At 36.3% G+C, this 18,622-nt stretch overlaps 3 protein-coding genes across 3 annotated transcripts; 2 read left to right on the forward strand and 1 right to left on the reverse strand.

The window, feature by feature from the left end:
* Positions 1-599: 599 nt before the first annotated feature.
* LOC104753037 (UDP-N-acetylmuramoyl-L-alanyl-D-glutamate--2,6-diaminopimelate ligase MurE homolog, chloroplastic) lies at positions 600-3,980 on the forward strand. Its single transcript, XM_010475315.3, has 5 exons — positions 600-2,706; positions 2,809-2,925; positions 3,015-3,190; positions 3,345-3,490; positions 3,638-3,980. The coding sequence occupies exons 1-5, from the start codon at positions 858-860 to the stop codon at positions 3,654-3,656; spliced, it is 2,307 nt and encodes a 768-aa protein (XP_010473617.1). The 5' UTR covers positions 600-857; the 3' UTR covers positions 3,657-3,980.
* Positions 3,981-7,603: 3,623 nt separating this feature from the next.
* Positions 7,604-11,448, forward strand: LOC104753038 (signal peptide peptidase-like 2). Its single transcript, XM_010475316.3, has 14 exons — positions 7,604-7,955; positions 8,298-8,456; positions 8,557-8,668; positions 8,803-8,922; positions 9,055-9,206; positions 9,654-9,833; positions 9,920-9,954; positions 10,036-10,192; positions 10,278-10,331; positions 10,420-10,512; positions 10,607-10,749; positions 10,840-10,910; positions 10,999-11,082; positions 11,160-11,448. The coding sequence occupies exons 1-14, from the start codon at positions 7,806-7,808 to the stop codon at positions 11,270-11,272; spliced, it is 1,623 nt and encodes a 540-aa protein (XP_010473618.1). The 5' UTR covers positions 7,604-7,805; the 3' UTR covers positions 11,273-11,448.
* A 479-nt stretch (positions 11,449-11,927) lies between these two features.
* Positions 11,928-17,446, reverse strand: LOC104753039 (mitogen-activated protein kinase kinase kinase YODA). Its single transcript, XM_019238203.2, has 12 exons — positions 16,887-17,446; positions 15,604-16,360; positions 14,780-15,511; positions 14,514-14,601; positions 14,344-14,406; positions 14,072-14,232; positions 13,902-13,977; positions 13,688-13,747; positions 13,502-13,609; positions 13,178-13,417; positions 13,012-13,103; positions 11,928-12,927 (listed from the first exon to the last, which is right to left on the reverse strand). The coding sequence occupies exons 2-12, from the start codon at positions 16,137-16,139 to the stop codon at positions 12,423-12,425; spliced, it is 2,661 nt and encodes an 886-aa protein (XP_019093748.1). The 5' UTR covers positions 16,140-16,360; positions 16,887-17,446; the 3' UTR covers positions 11,928-12,422.
* Between the last annotated feature and the right edge of the window lie 1,176 nt (positions 17,447-18,622).

Raw genomic sequence — 18,622 nt, forward strand, 5'->3', positions numbered from 1 at the left:
TTTTAATAAAAGGTATAATATTCTATACTTACTAAAATAACATCAACATACTCGCATAGAATTGGAAAGATATATAGTGTCACACTAACAACACTAGACACAAATTTTTTTACTACTCTAATTTTCCCAACAATGTTAATATTTGTTTTTTCTTGTCAACAACAATATATAATAGGACAATTATCATAAATACTACTAAAATATGTTTTTATTCCAAAATAGTATAATTTAGTTTTTTTTTCAAAAATACCATTAAAATGTATTTTTTTCTAAAAATACCACAAAATTGAATTAAAGTTATAATACTAAAAATTAATTTCTAAATTCTAAATACTAAACCCTACCCCTAAAAACTATACCCTAAAACTAAATGTGTCAACCCAAACCTAAAAAAAAAATTCTACATCCTTAAAAATCAATTTTTTGTGTTTGTGGTAATTTTGGAAAAAAAAACTTTATGGTATTTTTGGAAAAAAAAAGTTAAGATGTGGTATTTTTGAAAAAAAAAAATTTTTAATGGTATTTAAAGGAATTTATCAATATAATACTTGGATGGCTTAAAAGTTAAAACAATGTTCACATTGTTATCGCATTCTATCTTTTTTTTTTTTTTTTTTTTTTTTTTTTTTTGTGCAACCTGTTATCGCATTCTATCCTAAAAATGAAAAAAAGATAAATAAACTAGTGGGCTTATATAGTATGCCATGATTACAGCCTTATAGGCCCATCAAGTAACTATTCACAACGCAGCGTTTTGCTGGCGTCTCGGGTTTCCTTATACGCCGCGTTTTGCAACTGAGCTCTTATCCCCTTGCGAAAACCTTTCACTGCTTTTGTTTTCTCACTCCCTCTCTCCAATGGCGTTGTTCACGTTTCTCTCTCCTCACCCAGTCTTTCTCTCTCTAACTGGAACCACCTCTTCCTTCTCTTACAAACCTGTCATCTTACCGTTCTCCCGAAATTCACGTAATCTCACGGTTGCGGCTGGACCTGCTCGCCGGAATTCGTACCCGAACCCTGCAGATGACGATCCACCTGAAGCACCGGAGGATTCAATGCACGGTGTATCGAAGTTTCAGCAGATACAGCGTCAAGCTGCTCGTGCACGGAAGCTAGAGGAAGAAGATTTCGAGAAGAATCGTAACACGTATCTCTCCGCTATCGCCGATGTGGAGGACGCGACGGAGACGGGAAGAGATGACGTAGAACCTAGCGGCGATCTGTTCTCGGATATCGATAGAGCAATCTCCATGAAACGTAGCGAGTTCGTTAAGCAAGGATTGCTCAAACCTAATCCTCCAAAAACGGCGTCGTCTAAGAAGGTTGAGGAGGGAGGAGATGAGGAAGAAGGTGATGAAACTGATGAGCTTGATGAAGAAGAAGTTGTGGATTTGGATGAGATTGATAAGTTAACTGGATTAACCGAAGTTTCTGATGAAGAATACTGGGTTGATGAGGAAGGTAACACTAGGACCAACAAGAAGATTGGTTCTGATCATCAATTCGAATTCGATTTGGATGATTTTGGTGAATCTAAAGTGAGAATCGTGGAACCTAAATTCAAAATGAGCTTAGCTGAGCTTTTAGATGAGAGTAAAGTGGTACCAATCTCAGTTTACGGCGATTTAGATGTCGATATCACTGGGATCCAGCAGGACTCTCGAGGTGTAAGCGCCGGAGATCTCTTCGTTTGCTGTGTAGGAAGTGAAATTTTCTTGAGTGAAGCTGATAAGAGAGGAGCAGTGGCTGTTGTAGCTAGCAAAGAGATTGATATTGAAGATACTTTAGGTTGCAAAGCACTTGTTATTGTTGAAGACACTAATGCAGTTTTAGCAGCTTTAGCTTCTTCGTTTTATAGTCATCCGTCTAAGAACATGGCAGTGATCGGAGTTACTGGTACGACTGGTAAAACGACTTCTACTTATTTGATAAAAAGCCTCTATGAAGCTATGGGTGTGCGAACTGGAATGTTTAGCACAGTTTCTTGTTATATCCATGGCGATAACAAATTAGATACGCCTAATGCTACTACAAATCCTGATGCTGTTTTGGTTCAGAGTTTGATGGCTAAGATGTTGCATAATGGAACTGAAGCTCTGGTTATGGAAGCTTCCCCTCAGGAACTTGCTTTAGGGAAATGTGATGAGGTGGATTTCGACATTGCGGTTTTCACTAATTTGACTAGAGAAAATTCGGATTTCCGTGGTACTGATGAAGAGTATAGAGATGCTGAAGCCAAGTTGTTTGCAAGAATGGTTGATCCGGAAAGGCATAGGAAAGTGGTTAACATAGATGATCCTAACGCTTCATTTTTCGTCCAGCAAGGGAATCCTGATGTTCCTGTTGTGACATTTGCTATGGAGAACACGAAAGCCGATGTTTACCCGTTAAAGTTTGAGCTTTCCTTGTTCGAGACGCAGGTCTTGGTTAATACCCCTCAAGGTATACTGGAGATCTCTTCAGGTTTGTTAGGACGGCATAATATCTATAATATTCTTGCGGCTGTGGCTGTTGGGATTGCTGTTGGAGCTCCTCTAGAGGATATTGTTAGGGGTGTTGAGGAAGTCGATGCAGTCCCGGGAAGGTGTGAGTTGATTGATGAGGAACAAGCCTTTGGTGTTATTGTCGATCATGCTAACACACCTGGTGGCTTGTCAAGACTGTTAGATTCAATTCGAGAGCTTAAACCGAGAAGAATCATTACCGGTATAGAAATGTTCTTCCATCCATTTTATGCTCCTTACTCGTGCCTCTTTATAATTGTGGTCATCTGATTATTTTAGCTGGCTTTTTTTGTTGTTGTTGAAGTCATTGGTTGTGAGGGTGAGAATGAAAGAGGGAAAAGACCGCTTATGACGAAAATCGCTACTGAAAAGAGTGATGTGACCATGTTGACATCTGATAATCCGAGGAACGAAGATCCATGTAAGTTACTCTAAAATTAGGTTGAGTCTATAAAGTTTGTTTCTGTGGTAAGGTATAATAGTTAGGAAAGTTTCCAATGTGGTTTTTAGTGGACATCTTGGATGACATGTTGTCTGGGATTGGATGGACAATGCAAGAGTATTTGAAACATGGCGAACATGATTACTATCCGCCGTTGGCAAATGGTAATAGACTCTTCCTTCATGATATTAGACGTGTAGCTGTGCGTTGTGCCGTTGCTATGGGTGAAGAAGGTGATATGGTTGTAAGTATTCAAATAAACCCATTCTCTGTAGTCTCTACATAACTTTTCAGTCTCTTATCAAAGTTGCTGGATTGAAATCCTTTACAAGCAATCAAAGTAATAGAATCAAATGGTGTTATTAGGTAAGCCTGACAACACTGCTCTGTGTTTGCAGGTTGTAGCAGGGAAAGGCCATGAAGCGTATCAGCTTGAAGGTGATAAGAAAGAGTTCTATGATGACCGAGAAGAATGCCGGGAAGCATTGCAATACGTTGATGAGCTCCACCAAGCTGGAATAGACACAAGCGAGTTCCCATGGCGGTAAGTGGAGTCGTAACAGTTTCTTTTTCTAGATGATAAAACAACAGACAATAACCCAAGATTGTGATCTGTTTGAGAGTTGTTGAAACTTCGCAAGATGCTTGCTGATTACTAATCTGTCCCCCTCCTATTACTCTGCTTCTGCAGGTTACCAGAGAGTCATTAATATCTCTGTGGTGAAATCATTAGAAGAGAAGATAGCCTAGCATTTTTTCCACCGCGGCTAAAATGTATTTTGAAAGATCGATTTGCAGGGAGGTAATGGATTCTACAGAAAGAGACATAGAACATGCTCAAGGAAGGAGATTATGGAGATGTAGTCGTGTACCTTCAAGTTCTTCCATTTTTTTTTACTTTCCTGTTTCTTTGGTTTCGAGGAAAGCCGAGATATGGAGATGTAGGAAGATTTTAAAGGTGGGAAGAACATGTGTATAAATTTTGTCAGAGTTAAAACCCAAAAAAATGCAATTGGTTTCAAATGTTCCAACAAGAGATTAGAACCCTAAAGATACAAAATCAAACATAAGCAAAAATTTAGGGAACCCCAGAAGAAAAATCATTCATACCGTCGAAGAAGAAGTGTGAATTGAGATCGAAGAAGAAGGTAGATATTTTGGTTTTGTTCAATTTGGTTGGTTCAATTTGGTTTACACATTTAATTAAAAGAAAAATCAGTTTAATTTGGTATTTAAAATCAATTCAACTATGTTTGGTTTGGTTTTTAGTTAACTCATCAACCATTTTATCCCAATCCATTTCAACCCAATTCATTAAACCAATAAATCATGTTGATCCATTAACCCATTAAAACTCAAACTATAAATCCAATAAGTTTTTGGAATGGTTTGTTTTGGGTTGATCCATAAATTTGGAATTGGAACCATTTTGACACCCTTAATTGTGGGTAAAGAAGAAAACATGAGTTTTTTTTAATCTCTAGAAGTTTTTTGCCTACTGTTTTTATCAAAAGTTGGATGCAAATGGTTGCAAGGTTGAAGAGATTGAACAGGTTGAAAAAAATTATTCAACCAATTTTCACCATTTGATTGAAAAGGTTGAAAATGTTGGAAAAACTATTCAGCCTGTTCAATTTAAAAAGTTGAAAAATAAACTAATCCAACAACAAAAATCTTCAACTTGTTCAACCACTATTTTGGAGATGAATGAGTTGAATATTATTCAACCCAATTTTGTTCAACCCATTTTTTCAATTTTATGAAACCATTTGCAGCCGTTGATTAATAATACTTTTACAGTTTGTAGTATGTGATAGATGTACTAGGATCAGAATTGTCAGTGGTACAATCGTTTATGTAACAATTCTCATAACTTATATTAAATAATAAATCAAAACGATAAAAAAAAAACAAAGCTTAAATATCTAAATTTACATCATGAGTAAGCAAAATAAATTATAACACTTTCAAGTTTTTATTAAGCAAATTAGAAAAACTATCAATTCGCATCTAATTATCTATGTAAACGATTTTCCAAAATTACGTAAAATTCTTGCTATCTAGGAAATATTAGAGTCTATTGTCGGATAAAACCATTCCGTCCAGGTCAAAACAATAGATAGACAAGTATATAATACATTGGTGAGAATGGTGAATTGGTGGTTGCGAACCCCTTTAAGCAAGGGAAAGATAGCCATAGACTATTCAAATTTGATAAAGTTTTTTGGTGAGGCGGCAACTCTTAATATAAAAGTTTAATTTAAATATAAAAATTAAAAAATACCACACAAAGGGAATCTAACCGAAAAAATTTAATAAATGGATTTAAACAAAAAGATTACGGTTGCAATTTGGTAAATATATCTTGCATATGAAGACATGATTGAATAATAAGAAGGTTAGGCCTTGTGATTTAAGTATGTGTGACAAGAACATAAATTACGAAAGTTTGGCAGAGAATAGTCTTTTGAACAATTAAGCATACTTTGAATCTTATTTCTGGCTATAAATTAAAAGATTCTCATTATCCCATTTGTAATTTTATTGGGACCACTCTAAAAACAATAAATAAAAATAATATAATCAGTAAATCATCATTTAATTCATCAATAAACCAAATAAATCTATAAAAATTCGCATTATCTCATTTGTGGGTTTGAGTTCACAAATGAGATGGTTAGGGTTTAGATTTTACAAGTGGAACGGAATTATATATCGGTTTGGGTTCACAAATAAGATGGTTAGGATTTAGATTTTACAAGTAAAACGAAGTTATATATCGGTTTGGGTTCACAAATGAGATGATTAGATTTTAGATTTTATATATGTCGGTTTGGGTTTATTAAAAAGCAGTTTAAGTTTTAAATTTTATAATAATTTATACAGATTTTATTTCTTTATTTTATAAGGGGGTGAATGGAGAGGTTCACTCCTAGGGGTGAATCCAAATATTGTTCTAAATCTATATATAATAACAATCCGAAAAAATGTAACTAATAGTTGTGTTTTTTCAATCATACCTTTTGGATATTTTTCGAAAAGTCGTGATGGATCATTAATACAATTATTTATGAAAAAGTTATAACTGTTCATTGTAGAGTTGTGATTATTGGAACATTCTTATCTTTGAAATCTATATATATTTGTCAGTTTGAACTGTTTTCATTTTTTTTCCATGACACAAAATCAACTAAAATTTTAATCTCAATGGTTTATAAATTTTTCTAAATTACTTTCTAGCATTCATTTTTTTAAAAGTCAAAAAATTACTCTAATTCTTGATTTAACAAAAGACTTTTGGAATGATGAATATTTCAGCAATCCAAATAAATGCCACCAAAAGTTGTGTTTTTTCAATCGTACCTTTTGGATAATTTTCCAAAAAAATCTGTAAAAAAATAAATCGTGTGTTTTACAAAAAGTTGTGATTGTACATTATAACAGTTTTTATATAAAGTTGCAACTGTTCATTGTAGAGTTGTGTATATTCAAATATTCATATCTTTTAAAATATATATATATATATATCTGTCTATTTGAACTGTTTTCATTTTTTTTTCATGGCACAAAATAATATAAACTTTGAATCTCAACGGTTTTTACAGCTTTCTAAATTATTCTCTAGCATTTATTCTTTTAAAAGTAAAGAAATTCCTCCAATTTTGATTTAACAAAATATTTTTGGAATGATAAATCTAATTTACAACTTTTGGTTCATTTTAAATATAAAATTTAATGAAAATACCTGGAGGTTTTTTTTTCTAGAGTTAGATGGAGTACATAGTGAGTTTTTGAATTTGACTTTTCAATATGCTAATAAAGATGTATTATATTTAAAAAACAGTTTATATGAGTCATTAGGTATAAATATAATCTAGTTGTTTTAGTAACTAAATCTTTTAAAGTAGAGATGAGCTTCGAACATTTGAATATTCACCCTAAATTTCCCTTTACAACAAATTATTTGGGTAAAATGGGCATTCTAGAAGGCCCATTGGTAGTGCGACGACGACATCGTATTGGGTATAAATGTAAACCCTACAAACATAACATTTTGTTGTTTGTTACTTACATTTGGATTCGCCGGGATGATGATGATGATACGCTCTTCACGTAGAGCCATGGTTAGATTCTGCTCCGATGATTTTTTTTTTTTGAATTCCTAAGTCAAAATCGTCATATTCGTCGCTTAGCTTTTTGATGTGTTTACATATTATGATTTTGAGGCATTTTTGTCCATGTGTTGCATATTACGACTCTGGATCCTCAGATTCAGGCGTTTTTGCTTTGAGTATGTGTTAGGATAGTTTCTTTTGCCTGTTGTTGTAAATTTTGTGACCTTTTGTTTAATTTTTCAGACAATGGTGAACCAGATGCTGATGAACCACTCTAGTGATGCTAGTAATAATAATAAAATGGTTAGACAAATAAAACATGGTATGTGGGAGGAACTGTCTTAAATGTCGGAAACACAGGTCAATCATTAATCGTTTTGTTAAATAGTGTACAAAATTTCTACAAGAAGATTGTGATATAAACAGAACCACCAAGTTTAGCTAAACCGGTCCAATCAGAAAACGCGACAAAACCGGTCCAACAGCGGCTTGACCTAACGTCGTCGTTTTCAATGTTTCTTTCTTTTTCCCTCATCACACCACTTTCACTTTACTTGTCTCGCTTACGTCATTTTCCACAGATCCAACAATGATATCATCAGATCAAAATTAAAAAATATATATATTCTCATAAAATTGATTTTTCTAAGAATATTTTCCCAATTGGTTTTGTTTTTATTAATCGCTTCCGTGTTTCACTCTTCTCTCTCTTTCTCTCAGAAGAATCCTTGGGGGAGCATTCCGATGGATTGGCTTCGATTTCTCCGGATTCTTCTTCTTCTATCATCTTCGATTCTACTCTTATCTCTCCCTTCTACTGTCACCGCCGGTGATATTGTTCATCAAGACGATTTAGCTCCCAAGAAACCTGGTTGCGAGAATGACTTCGTTTTGGTACTCCCTCTCTTACTCAATTACCTCCGGATTCAGCTTCTTCTTGACTAATTTGAATTAACAAAATCGAAGCTTTCTAATTATATGCTATGGTGACTTCGTGATTAGTTTAGTAATTTTGAGTCTTGAGCGTTAAAGCTTTAACCTTTTAGCTTTTATAGTTGATCTAAGTTATGGATTCCTCAATTCTGAGTTAAAGTTTCGACCTTTTAGCTTTTAGTTGTTCTACTTATTGGGTTTATGAAGTCTAGTTCTGAGTGAAAGCTTTATTCATGTTTAATAGATTGGATTGAAGTTTATATGTGTTTGTATGATTTGTGGTCACCTGGTTCTTTGCTTAAGGTGAAAGTTCAAACGTGGGTTGATGGTGTTGAGAATGTGGAGTTTGTTGGGGTTGGGGCTAGATTTGGGAGGCGGATTGTTTCCAAGGAGAAGAACGCTAACCAGACACACCTTGTTTTTGCAAATCCTCGTGATTCTTGTACACCGCTCAAGAACAAGGTTTTTATTCTAACCCTTTTTTTTTATTATGACTTATGACATTAGAAGCAATGCAAGTAATGTGAAAGCGTTAACTTACAGAGTTCAATCTTTGTTTTAGCTTTCTGGAGATGTTGTTATTGTGGAGCGGGGAAACTGTAGGTTCACAGCAAAGGCAAATAATGCAGAAGCTGCTGGTGCCTCTGCTCTGCTCATCATAAATAATCAGAAAGGTTTACTTGTTTTTCTTTCGATGGTGGCTGTTGAATTTGTCTAATTGCAATCAGTTATCAGGAGTTATTTAGGTATGCTTTACTATCACTGGCAGTATGTTTCTAATTGGTTGTATGTTTGTTTTTTCGGACAGAACTTTACAAAATGGTCTGTGAACCGGATGAAACGGACTTAGATATACAGATTCCTGCCGTCATGCTCCCACAGGATGCTGGTGTAACCTTGCAAACGATGCTAGCCAATAGTTCAAAAGGCACGTCCTAATTATTATCTGTTTAGCTTTTCTTTTTCAGTCAAGATATGCTTCTAAAGTTGTCATTCCAAGCTTAAATTATAGTTCATTATATGTATCAGTTAACTCGATAATCTTCCATACTTGATGCAGTGTCTGCGCAGCTTTACTCCCCAAGACGACCAGCTGTTGACGTAGCAGAAGTATTTTTGTGGTTAATGGCTATCGGTACCATTTTGTGTGCATCTTATTGGTCTGCATGGAGTGCCCGAGAAGCAGCTATTGATCATGATAAGCTACTGAAGGTCCGACATTTTCTACTTGTTTTGGGAATAGTAATATTAGGCTAGGAAGATTTAGTTGGATGGGTGAGGATAACGTCAACTGCCAATAATTAGTCCCTTGCGCTTCTTGTGTTTTCCAATGATGCCAAATGGGACAGAGTAGTTGGTAACTTGGTTAGGCGGAGGAAGAAAAGTCCATTACGGTATATTGAACACCACGTAGGCATTTCTTTACCAATTATACAAAATGTTGTGTCAAGATGAACATCCAAAGAAATTGATAGGTAACGGATGGCTTTTCTTAATGAGCTGGGCCCCTCCTTGAGGCATTTGTCTACTTTTGACAAGAGACTCACATGGTTTTGTTTATTTGGTTGCTTTTGTTAATAATTTTATTGTCAGTGTTAGTTTTCTTACGTACGTATTCTTACTTCTTGTTCTAACATTATTTTCTCTGCACAAATGTAGGATGCTATAGATGAAATCCCAAACACAAATGATGGCGGTAGTGGTGTTGTAGAGATCAATACTATTTCAGCTATTTTTTTCGTAGTTCTTGCTTCGGGATTCCTTGTGATTCTTTACAAGCTTATGTCTTATTGGTTTGTGGAGCTTCTTGTGGTTGTTTTCTGCATTGGTGGTGTTGAGGTACCAACTTCTACTCGGTTCTAACTTTAGTTGAATTAAAACATTGGTTATAGTCTGATATGGTGTAATACCTTCTTTATCTTCAGGGTTTGCAAACTTGCCTCGTTGCGTTACTATCAAGGTAAAAGCATGATTCCTTTCAATGCCTACTGCCTTTAATGCACATCATGGAGGATGTCATCATGGACTGTTCTTTTTGCAGATGGTTCCAACGTGCTGCAAATGCTTACGTAAAAGTCCCTTTCCTTGGACCTATATCTTACCTGACTCTTGCAGTGTCTCCTTTCTGCATTGTCTTTGCTGTCCTCTGGGCTGTTTACCGAGTTAACTCCTTTGCTTGGATTGGCCAAGATGTTCTTGTAAGGATTGGAGCCTCATAAAAGTTTCATTTACAACTACAATCCACCGTCATATGGTATGTAATATTGTTGTTCTATTGGCCAGGGTATCGCATTGATCATCACAGTACTACAGATTGTTCATGTCCCAAATCTAAAGGTTATTTCTTACACATACTTATACTTCATCTTTTAGTCTCCAAAACATTATATAAAAAAAGTTTTTAAAGCCATATTACTTGGAACAGGTTGGGACAGTTCTTCTCAGTTGTGCCTTCTTGTACGATATTTTCTGGGTGTTTGTCTCCAAGAAGTTGTTCCACGAAAGCGTAATGATTGTTGTAAGTAACCAACCTATTAGCCATCCGTCATTTACATATGAATATAACAATGCCCAAACTCAAAAAATGCAATGTGCTTCTTTCTTCTTTGCAGGTAGCTCGTGGTGATAAGAGTGGAGAAGATGGCATCCCAATGTTACTGAAGATTCCACGCATGTTCGATCCTTGGGGAGGCTACAGCATTATTGGATTCGGTGATATTCTTTTGCCCGGTTTGCTAATCGCATTTGCTCTCAGGTTCAACAGCCATACTCATCTCTCTCTTAATTCATCATCTATAGTTTCATTTCACCAAGTTGTAAGCTTTTCCAACATTTCTTTTTGCAGATATGACTGGTTAGCTAACAAGACTCTTAGAACCGGCTATTTTATATGGGCAATGGTTGCCTACGGATTAGGTAAAATCACATACAAATCCGCGTAATCCCCCACAGATCTTTCTTTTCTTCCATCATTGAGAATCATTTGACCATTTGAAAACCACAGGTCTTTTGATTACTTACGTGGCTCTAAACCTAATGGATGGACACGGCCAACCCGCATTACTCTACATTGTCCCTTTCACCCTCGGTAAGCTGGAACTCTCCACATCTCTCTCTTTCCATAATGTACATCGCATGAGTATTAGTCTCACGATGAAATTACAGGAACAATGTTAACGTTAGCTCGAAAACGAGACGATCTTTGGATTCTATGGACAAAAGGAGAGCCAGAAAGGGCTTGTCCGCATCATGTCCGGCTTGAACAATGCTCTGAGTAATGAGACAACTTGACCAAAAACGGAACGCAAGAGACTTTACAAAAAGCCTTGGGGTTTGTAACCAATGTAACGTAAGTTGTAAGATTATTTTTCTCTTCAATCCTGTTTTAATCATGTTTTGTGTATGTTACTTACACCATCATTATTAAAAGAAGAATCCATTATCGTTCGTTGTCTATAGTGTTTGTTTCTTTTGTAAGGAAGGCAGAAAGTGTTAAATGTGTATAAACGTAGGCAACTTTCTAAGCTCTCATAATTTGTGGACGATTTTGTAATTGATATATACTAATATATTTTCTAGTTTGTTTTTCTCACTTGCTCGGTTTCCAAAACCCAAATTTTCCTTTGAAATATTTCCCTCAAAAATGTGAAATTTACTATGGTAAAATGCTTGGTTAGACTTGCATCGTGTACCTGTATCTTATGTAGAATTCATTATAGTTAATTAAAAAACAGACATTCCTCACAACTCGTAATATTGTAAGATGCTAGGCGAGAACACAAGACACGACCTAGTGGTCCTAGTCCATAGCAGAACATTAAACCTTTGAAAAATAATTCCTAGGTACAAAAGTAGAGAAGTTCGAACTTTGGGACCAGATGACAAGAAGCAAGCATCAATCAAGCATAGAAAAAACAAGAGTTAGAGAGTGGATTTATAATCTAATTTTGGGACTCGCTTACAATAAAGATGAATTACATCAAAGAGTTTAGATTTTAAAAGATTTAAGCATTTGCCCTTTTTTTTCTTCTTCTACTACATCAGCAACAAATCAGAGAGACCAAACAAAGAGACAGAAGAAAGAGGGAAATAGACAAATTAGGTGATGACCTGTTCTTCCTATACACAAAATCAATTTTTGCTGATATCCTCAGAGAAAGAGAGAGAGAGACAACATAAAGTCTCTTCAGATTTTCCAAAGACGATAAAAAACAACTCATTTCTGATATTAGCCAATAGTTCAGGGTTTTGAGACGCGTCTCTGTAACCCTAACCCCCGATCCTAAACCTCGAGATCCTGACCCTTCATGCTGTGTTGCAATTCCGAGATCCTGAAGGAGTTTCTGCAGCTATTTGTTTTGATGTTTTTTTTTTTCCATTGGGTTTTATGGTTCTGTCATTGGTGTCGAATCATTTGACTCGAACGGGTTAGGGTCCTCTGTTTGCCGAACCGGGAGTTGAAAAACCGGGTCTCAGGTTGAGGGACTTCAGTTTCAGATGCTCACTTAAGAGCTGTTGGGACACATGATCAGATAGGACTGGCTGGTTGTCCTTGTTCCAATTATAGCCTGGCTGGATCGAACCGTTATTGTCCCAAAATATATGAGGAGGCGTCCTTGGACTACTCCGCGACCGATCTTGCTGCCTACTAGGCTCCTGAAAGAAACTGTTGGTGTAGAAATTTCCACCACTTCCAGGGCTTCTGCTTGATCCTATGCCTTCATGCAAGAAGTTGACTGTAGTTTGTCTCTGGTGATGGAACGGGATGGCTCCACCGCACCCTGTTAATGGTGTTGATGAACCGGAGAGAGCATGGGGACTAGATATTGGGGATGGAGATCTTCTTCCGCTAATGTGTGGTGAATGCGAGTGAAAGATTGGACTACCGACTGGTGAAATCGGGCATGACATGTTCCTAGGAGATTGCGATATACTGCGACCAAAAGGAGGAGACTTTAGCCACAAAGAAGTTTTCATGTTGGAAAATGAAGATAGAAACGGAATGGCTCATGGGTACCTGAATCCCGAGCCAGGTTTTGATCCTCTCTGCTGGTAATTGGCTGCATCTTCCGAGTCTAAGCACGGAAGACTCCTTGCGTGTCCAATGTCCTGAACCAGACAGATTTTTGTCAAGCAATCAGAAGCATAAAGAAATAAGAATTGGGGAATCCGAGCTTTCATACCAGTGATCTCATGGTGCTTGAAGCTACATTCATGGCTTCTGCAGGCTCGCCACTCACAATAGGCCTTTCCATCGGCATCACATTTCTTACAAAAGCGTGGTCCAAAAGCTGAGCAGCTGTAGGACGATTTGAGGGGTTTCTTTGTAGGCATTTTCTTACAAAATCCTTACCCTCTTCAGATAAATGATCAGGGATATCTGGAAGCTCCTTGCTGTTTCCAATCTTGAACATAGCAGGAACCTATAAAGAACTCAGATAGATAAGGATGGGGAAGTCGCATCAGTAATTCTCATACTTGTTCGAGTACTCATATAATTTACTAACCCCTTCATACTGGCTCCATGGAGGTTTCGTTGTAGCCATTTCTAAAACGGTACATCCAAGACTCCATATGTCGACTGCAAGGTTACTGCCATTTGAATTCTTTATCACCTGAAATCCAAGCAAGATAAAAAGCATCAGCATAAAGCCTCTCAACATGAAACCGACAGTTTGTAGCACCATACTGACCTCAGGTGCCATCCAATATGGGCTTCCTTTGAATGATAAAGGACCAGATTGAGCAGTAATCTGCATTTTGTTCATGAATTCGTATTAGATTTCGGAAAAGCTCTAGCTAGGCTTAGCATAAATTATTCGGATCAGTCATTTCTGCTTCAAGGAACATTTTCAAACAGGACTAAAACAGAACATGTAAACGAGATTGCAGAGAATGTATCCATACATGTTTCGCCATCCCAAAATCAGCCACTTTTACCCGTCCATGGGGATCCACTAATATATTTGCTCCTTTGATATCCCTGGATAATATTAAAATCCGTATCCACTTAGTCCTCCAACAAATGAAGGATGAAGAAAAACGAAGAATCAGGAAAATGGATTAGAATTAACCACCTATGAACAGTATTTTTGGCGTGCAAATACGCAAGCCCTGATAAAATTTGTTGCGTGTAGTTGCGGATGGCATTCTCACCAAATTGTCCATACTCTTGAAGAAGTTTATAGATTGAACCACCAGAGACATACTCCAGATATATATACAATTTGTCATCTACCTGTAATAGGACGGGAAAGTAAATAGTAGTCACGTGCATGGGTTCGTTCAGCTGAGATAGTTTACAGTATCAAAGATTAGAAATGACCCAAAAAATATCTGTAAAACTTACGGTTTCAGAGCCATAATACTGCACTATATTAGGGTGTCGTAAACGGCTTAGAACTGATATTTCCTGTGAAAGTTAATCATTGTAAAATAAGCTGCACGGTTAGAAAATTAAAGACTAAAAGCACAAAAGCAGCGCTTGTTTATCTGGAACAGATGATGTGTGTAACTCACTTGTCCTAATTGTTGTGCACTCTCCCTTGACTTGGGATCATCTGAGCATAAAGTAACCTCTTTCATGGCACACATTTCGCCACTTTCACTGAGGACGAAAACATAACCAATTAAACCAACATATAAGTTTCTAGTTCTTTTTTTTTTTGGGTCAAAGCAACATACAAGTTTCTAATCAATACCAGTATAAAATAGATCTTAGCAACGATAATCAAGATATAATGAGAGCATCTTTCAACTAAAATCAGACTTGTATAGTTACGAACCTGTTAAAGCCAAGATATACATGTCCAAAACTGCCCATCCCCAGCAATCTCCCTTTTTTCCATCGCGATCCAGGGCTTACCGTAGCCTCTGCCCTTGCTGGACTTCGGGGGACAGACGGAGATGTTGCTGCTGAATATGTGGGCGAAAACGGACAAGTATTAGATATTAACAACGGCGGGAGGGGCAGACGGTGGCTTTGCTGCCTATTATCATCAAGTCTTCTTGTAGGTGACCCAGTAGTTGACCCTCCAGCTCGAGGATGAAGAGGTGTAACAGCACCACTTTGTATTCTGGAGCTAGGACCAGGGCTCGTCATTCTTGGACTAGGTACAGGGGAACATTCAGGGCTACACCTGCTCTGAGGCCAAAACAGCTGAGTAGCCATATCTCCACCAATGGAATTGTTACCTGAGTTGTAACCTGAACCTGGGCTAGAGCACTGTCCAGATCCAAGCAAGGAAACATCTGAATATGGTTTGCTAATCAACAATCCATGGTTTGAGACTTGATCTGGGACAAATGATCTCATTGGACTCCTAGAAGGACTAGACAACAAGCTATCTGGGGCACTGCAGAGCACTAGATCTCGTTGTGGGATTTGTAGATTCTTCACATGAGTGCCCAGAGGTCTCCGCCTAGGAGATGCCGACAGGATTCTGTTTTTATTAGACACATTTGGGACTGGCTTGAACATCTCAGCTGAGTTTTTATTACTCTGCATGAGCTGATCCCTATACATAAGAGTAGGATACAACATGTTAAGAAACAGAGAGCAAGAGAAAGAGCAAAATCCACAACACTAACAATCACAGTTCAAACTCACCTCGAAGAAATATTTACTGGTGTCCGGTTTCCATTTTCACAATCAGAAGCCAATGGACGGAGGAGAGAATCAGATGGATTGTCACCCACAGAACTTCCACTGGACACAGAAGCAGTGGCAAAATCAGCCTCAGCACCGGTAATATCAGGCATGCTTGTAGCATTATGGGGCTTTGGAAGTGGCAACCATGATGGCTTGACATTTGCATCTAAACCTGGTCTCTGTGAACCATTCATTCCCGAATCAGTACTCGTTACAATAGGACGGACAATAGGACGAGGAAGAGGTACAGCAGGAGATCTTTCAGCAAAACTCTGACAGCGTGAAACCCGAGTAGAAGGAGAAGGAGATCTTGATGGTAACCGAGATATAGCTCCTCTTTCAGACACAATTTCATCACGTCGTCTTCTTGATTTTCTCGACCGACCACTAGACCTATCCTCAGATGCGAATCCCAATTTCCGATTAAACGCATCAATGAGGCTCTCCTTGTTAGTTTTCTTTTTTTCATCTTTGGATTTACTCCACCAAGGCATGATCTTTCTTCCCAACAACAACCCGAGGTGGCACACTGACACTATCACTCTTTTTAAAGACCTTGTTTCAACACTACAAAGTAACAATCCTTTTGACAACTTCAAAGATCATACTTGGTTGACCCAACAAAGGTCAACAAACGAAGAAAAGTCCCAATATAAACTCCATTTTTTAATTAACCCATTGGTGTTTGACCACTACCAAGAAGCAGGTGCAAGATCTGATTACAACAACAAAACAAAGCGTTAGGGTTTTCAACTCTAGCTTCCCAGAAGAACATTCGAAGATACAAACAGATTACAAAAAAAAAAAAAAAAAAAAAAAATCACCCAAATCCAAAAATCTAACAAGAAGACAAACCCCGAGTTCAAGCAAATTCTTAAATAGCATGATACCAAAAGAGTATTATCTCCAGATTAATATAGCGATACGTTACAAGTATTTCAAAAAAATCAATGTGATCATCTTCAAGCTAAGGTACACAACAAGTTCCATTTTGGCAACAGTAAACTTGAAATCTCCACCTCACAAACAGATCTACACAGAACAGAATCCATTTGTACCTACCTAGAAAACTCCAGAAACAAACAAACGAAAACCCTAAGCTAGAACTACAAAAATTGCTCAAATCGACACATACATAGAAAAATCAGAGGATTAACATAGACGCAGACCCAAAGCATGTTTCAATTTCATGGAGAAAGCTTAATCGAAGACCTAAATTACTTGAGGAAAACAAAAATTACCAGATTCAGCAGCTTGAGAAATGGAATCAAATCTCCAGCGAGCTCAGAGACTCTCTCAATCGAGAATCGCAAAGACAACAACAAACAGTAAAGCGTTTCAGATCCCTAAAATCGTAAGCTAACAAGTGAGGCTATGCAAAGTATAAAAGAGTTTTAAAAGAGCTTCCTCTCTCACTAACAGTGAACTGAGTTTAGTGACACACACACAGAGAGAGGAAGAGATAACGAAGACGAAGAAGACGAAGAGGCTGAGAGAGAGAGAGAATAAGAACTAGAGAGAGAAAGAAGGAGAGAGAGCGCGTTTGAAGAAAGCATTCACTCTTTCAGATTTCCTTCTTTGGTGCGTTAATCTCTTTGTAGTAATATGTTTTACCTAATTAAAGATTGCTAATACTAATATAACCGATAATTTAATTATTTAATATCCTGTTTTAGCTTTTTTATTTCTTCTGGAAAAAGACAGAGCTTATAAAAAAAATAAAAAAAAATTATTGAAAAGACAGAGCTCCGATTTTATTCTGATTTTTTTCTTGTTTATTTTGTTTACCGTATATATATATGAAGGAAAAAAAAGTTTTGAAAACTAGTAAGAAATACTTATAAAGTCTTGATCACTGGACTAATTAAGCTAATGACTAATAATGAGTATCTTTATCTTTTTTTGTTTCTTAGTTGTCTGATTGATAAAAAAAAAACGAATAAGATTTATTTAGTAACACTCAAATTTGAGAATTATTTCCTTGATTTATGCTTAGTTTGGTGAGTTTTAGTACTTTATTTATAGTAATATTTTCAAATAAGGGAACAATGTGAAATAATTCCAATTCATTGGGTGTTAACTGGACAAAAAAATACTATAGTTGATGGATTCGAACATAAACTAAATTATCACTTTTTGCTAATTGCATCATTTAATCAAGAAGTGAAACTTGAGAATTAGAAGAAGAAGAAGAAGAAAAATTAGTTAAGTGACAAGAGGGGATGCATCATGTGTTCTCTACTAACACGTCACCTAATCGATCTTAACGGTTAGATTGAGAGATAATGATGTCACACGTTAGGCTATTTTTGTGAGACGCGTTGTTATTGATTTGTCAATGTTAAAAAAGCACATAATCAAAATGTAGTATAACATCCCAATGATACTCTCACTTAAACAAATAAGGTGCGTGTATAAACACGTAATATACAAAAACATTTTTTTTTTATGCATGCACCAACAGATTTGTGAAGATTATATTAGGAGAATACAATATCAAAGTATTTGAAGATATGATTCTGTTCGAATACTATAGTTTCAAAAAATAGTATATTGTATCCAAACCTAAATTTTTAACTGTTCGTCATTCAATGATTATACACAATATATCTTTTATTTATTTTTTCCTTTGAAGATAGGCAGCTCTATATCGTGTTTTTTTCTATGTATTAATTTTATCATACATAACGTATAAAAAGATATGATTAGTACTGACGACACATTGTAAGTGATGATATATAATTAGGGGTAACCGAGAAAATACCTTATTTACAATAATACATTTTTCTTAATTTTTAATTTATTAGTTATGAAAATGATCATTTAAAAAAATAAAAATGTTTGTTTTGTGTTTTTCTGTCACACCTGATTAATATTTTATTTTTTGATATTGTTAAATTCGCTCCACCCATTGCGGAACGGTTTTAAAAGCATAGATTTAGTCGTTACTAATTATTAACTTTTAATCATGTGATAA

Source organism: Camelina sativa, chromosome 16 (genome assembly GCF_030686135.1).
Source record: "Camelina sativa cultivar CO46 ecotype springtype chromosome 16, ASM3068613v1".
NCBI lineage: Eukaryota > Viridiplantae > Streptophyta > Magnoliopsida > Brassicales > Brassicaceae > Camelina > Camelina sativa.